The sequence below is a fragment of the Gavialis gangeticus genome, unplaced genomic scaffold (assembly GCF_001723915.1).
Source record: "Gavialis gangeticus isolate Ggan-Ray unplaced genomic scaffold, GavGan_comp1, whole genome shotgun sequence".
In the NCBI taxonomy this organism is placed as follows: Eukaryota; Metazoa; Chordata; order Crocodylia; family Gavialidae; genus Gavialis; species Gavialis gangeticus.
The window spans coordinates 216,417,015-216,419,684 of NW_017729032.1; the positions used below are offsets into that span (position 1 = coordinate 216,417,015).

Genomic DNA, 2,670 nt, shown 5'->3' on the forward strand with positions numbered 1-2,670 from the left:
CAAAGGCAGACAGAAATGGACAGCATGGAAATATAAAACATGATGTGATATTCTGGGTAACAGGGTAATACGTAACCTTTAAGAAACTGTAGTTTGCAGTTCAGCCCTACCCACCACAACTCCCGCTTTAAAACTGAGCTGCAAAAAGCAGCTCAAATTTAAAGCAAAGCCCTTAAGCCCTAGCTTATAAAGGGCAAAGCCCCTATTAAGCCAGCTGCAAGAAAGCACTAACTTCCATTTACCACTTCTGACATACATTGGAGGTTGTGCAAGAAACCACCAGGTGCTTAAAATGCTCCAGGATCCAACACCTGCCCCATCTATGATACTAGGAGTGTGAAGTCCCATCAACTCTATGGGACTTTGCTGACCTGTTAAATAAGGCAGATAAGGGTATAAACAGATGTCAAATTAAATAGATCAGGGCAACATCAGGAGAAAGTGTAGATATCTTCAAGGCCCCTTAAACTCTTTTTTCCTGCTTATTTTATAGTAGGAAGAGCTATAGTGCCCACTGCTGTTTCCTCCATTAATACAAGAACACAATCCAAAAGATATTTTACTTGACGTGCTTCTAACTGTAATAGGTTAAGTAGCTTCAATGTAAGGTAAAACCAAGCATCTTGCATCTTTCTTTTCATGCAGTAGTCCTGTCATTCTGTGAACTGCCAACTAAAAGCATTTGAGCTCCCTTATACGAGTTTTTAATGACATTTAAACTGGACCCTTGTGATTACATTCAGAACAAGATGCTGGCGTACTTCATGGCAGTATAACAAAAGTAAAATTTCCCTGCAACTTCTACATAGTCTTAAAATGAGTCAAGTTTATTTATAATCACTTTTATTTCCTTCTTCAAACAGCAAAACAAAACAGGTCATTTTTACATTGCAGAATAGAACTTTTAAATCTACTATGGAAATATATAACTCCAAAAGTAGTTTCTTTTGGAAAGACGTGATTTTTTTATATTTTGATCAGAGAAAAAACAATTAGGTGTAACACTTTTAAGAGGAAATAAAATCGATTTTCAGAGTAGTGAAATAGAGATTATTCCATTTTCAACAAAAAGGAAGCTACGTTACAGTAACTTCAAATGCATCTTGTTCTGTAAATGCCACATGACTAGAATGGATTACTGCACATGGATGTAAGTTACAACAATTTTACCAAAAAACAGGATAAAGATTAAAAAGTTTCAAACATGGTATTTTGCACATTCATGTTTTCTTATACAATGCATCTTCATAGTTGCCTGGGACTATACCACCACATTCTTCTGTGTTTTCTACTGGATGCTTTAAAATAGTACGTCTAATTATATCGATATCACGTCCTAAATGGTCCATTATGGTTGAAACAATTGCAGGTGGGCCTTCAAAGTCTACTGAAAAGTACCTGTAATGAAAAACAAAACATGCAATAAACCAAAGTAGATGTGACTACACAAACCCTTCATTCATCTCATTGCTTTGCTATAAAATGGAACTCCCAATAATCTACCATGGATTTCTTAGATGTTATTTTTGGAATGGTCTTTAAAATCAAAGCTCGACAATGTGTTTTTTTTGGGGGGGGGGAGTTGTTTTTGTTTGTTATTTGGGTTTTTTGTTTTGTTTTTTTTTTTTAACTTGGGCAGTTCAAGTTATGCAGACTTTCACAAACACTTTTAAAAAAAAACACCTTTCCTTTCCAGAGTCTACTGCTACTTTACTGTGCAGTAGTACAACAACAAGGATATCTTATTGTCTTTGCTTTTTACACATCCTATACATTTTCATCCTATAAAAACAAAAGCAGCATATTCCTTTTAGTTAATGTACATGCACACATTTCTCTGGGAACCGTGTCCTTTTGTATATGGAGTATGGATGCAGGAACAGATGTAAATGTTACCACTTCATGTATTATAAGTGGCAAACCTTCCTCCATCACAATTTTTTTTAAAAAAACAGTAGTCGAAAAAACAAACAAACAAGGAGCTAGCCCCAATAGGAAAATACTCACCGCTGACTTGCTTTTCATTCTAAAACACCAAGGGCATTAAGTTGAAACTGCCTACAAGAAGCCTTAACTGGCATACATTTAGCAGTTCAACCTATTGTATAGCACATCTTGCTGACCTTGGCAAGACTACAGAGTGTCATATTGAATGTAATAGTTTGAATTTTTGTAATAAATACCCATTAGCCAGTTTAGAAAAAAGGCAAGGTTCATCTTATCTAGGCCATTGCTTGTTTTTGCCTACGTGGTGAATGCCTTCATTCTGAATTTTATCTTTAGAGGCCTTTAACAAAGTTAACCTAAAAGCGACCCTTGGGCAAACATTCTGAGAGATCGAAACTAGGGACTTTTGAAAAGGGGTTGGCAAAAGAGGTCACAGCAGTGTTACAGAAAATCTCCAAAAAGCAAGAATACAAACTGACCACCCAGCAGAAATCTGTTAAAAGATCCAAGCCCAAATTTGGGAGTAGTGACAGGTTTGGGTAGGAGGGCCCCAAGACGGCAACTCACCCAATAAAAACTGTAACCTACAGTTCCAATTTGGAGGTAACCTCACTTGCAGAACACCGAAGGAAGAATGGCAAGTGTAGGCCGGATAAGAGTGATCACCTGAACCACCCTCTCCATGAACAAGAACTCCCGTTCACGTTGAAGCCTAGGAGTGCC

General features: G+C 37.1%; 1 protein-coding gene across 1 annotated transcript in view; it reads right to left on the reverse strand.

Moving 5' to 3' along the window:
• Nucleotides 1–806: 806 nt before the first annotated feature.
• MRPS6 (mitochondrial ribosomal protein S6) overlaps nt 807–2,670 on the reverse strand; it is a 76,730-nt gene continuing 74,866 nt past the window's right edge. The window contains exon 3 of the mRNA XM_019524492.1: nt 807–1,398. Within this exon, the coding sequence (XP_019380037.1) occupies nt 1,221–1,398 (178 nt within the window). The 3' untranslated portion in view covers nt 807–1,220. The remainder of the gene's footprint in view (nt 1,399–2,670) is intronic.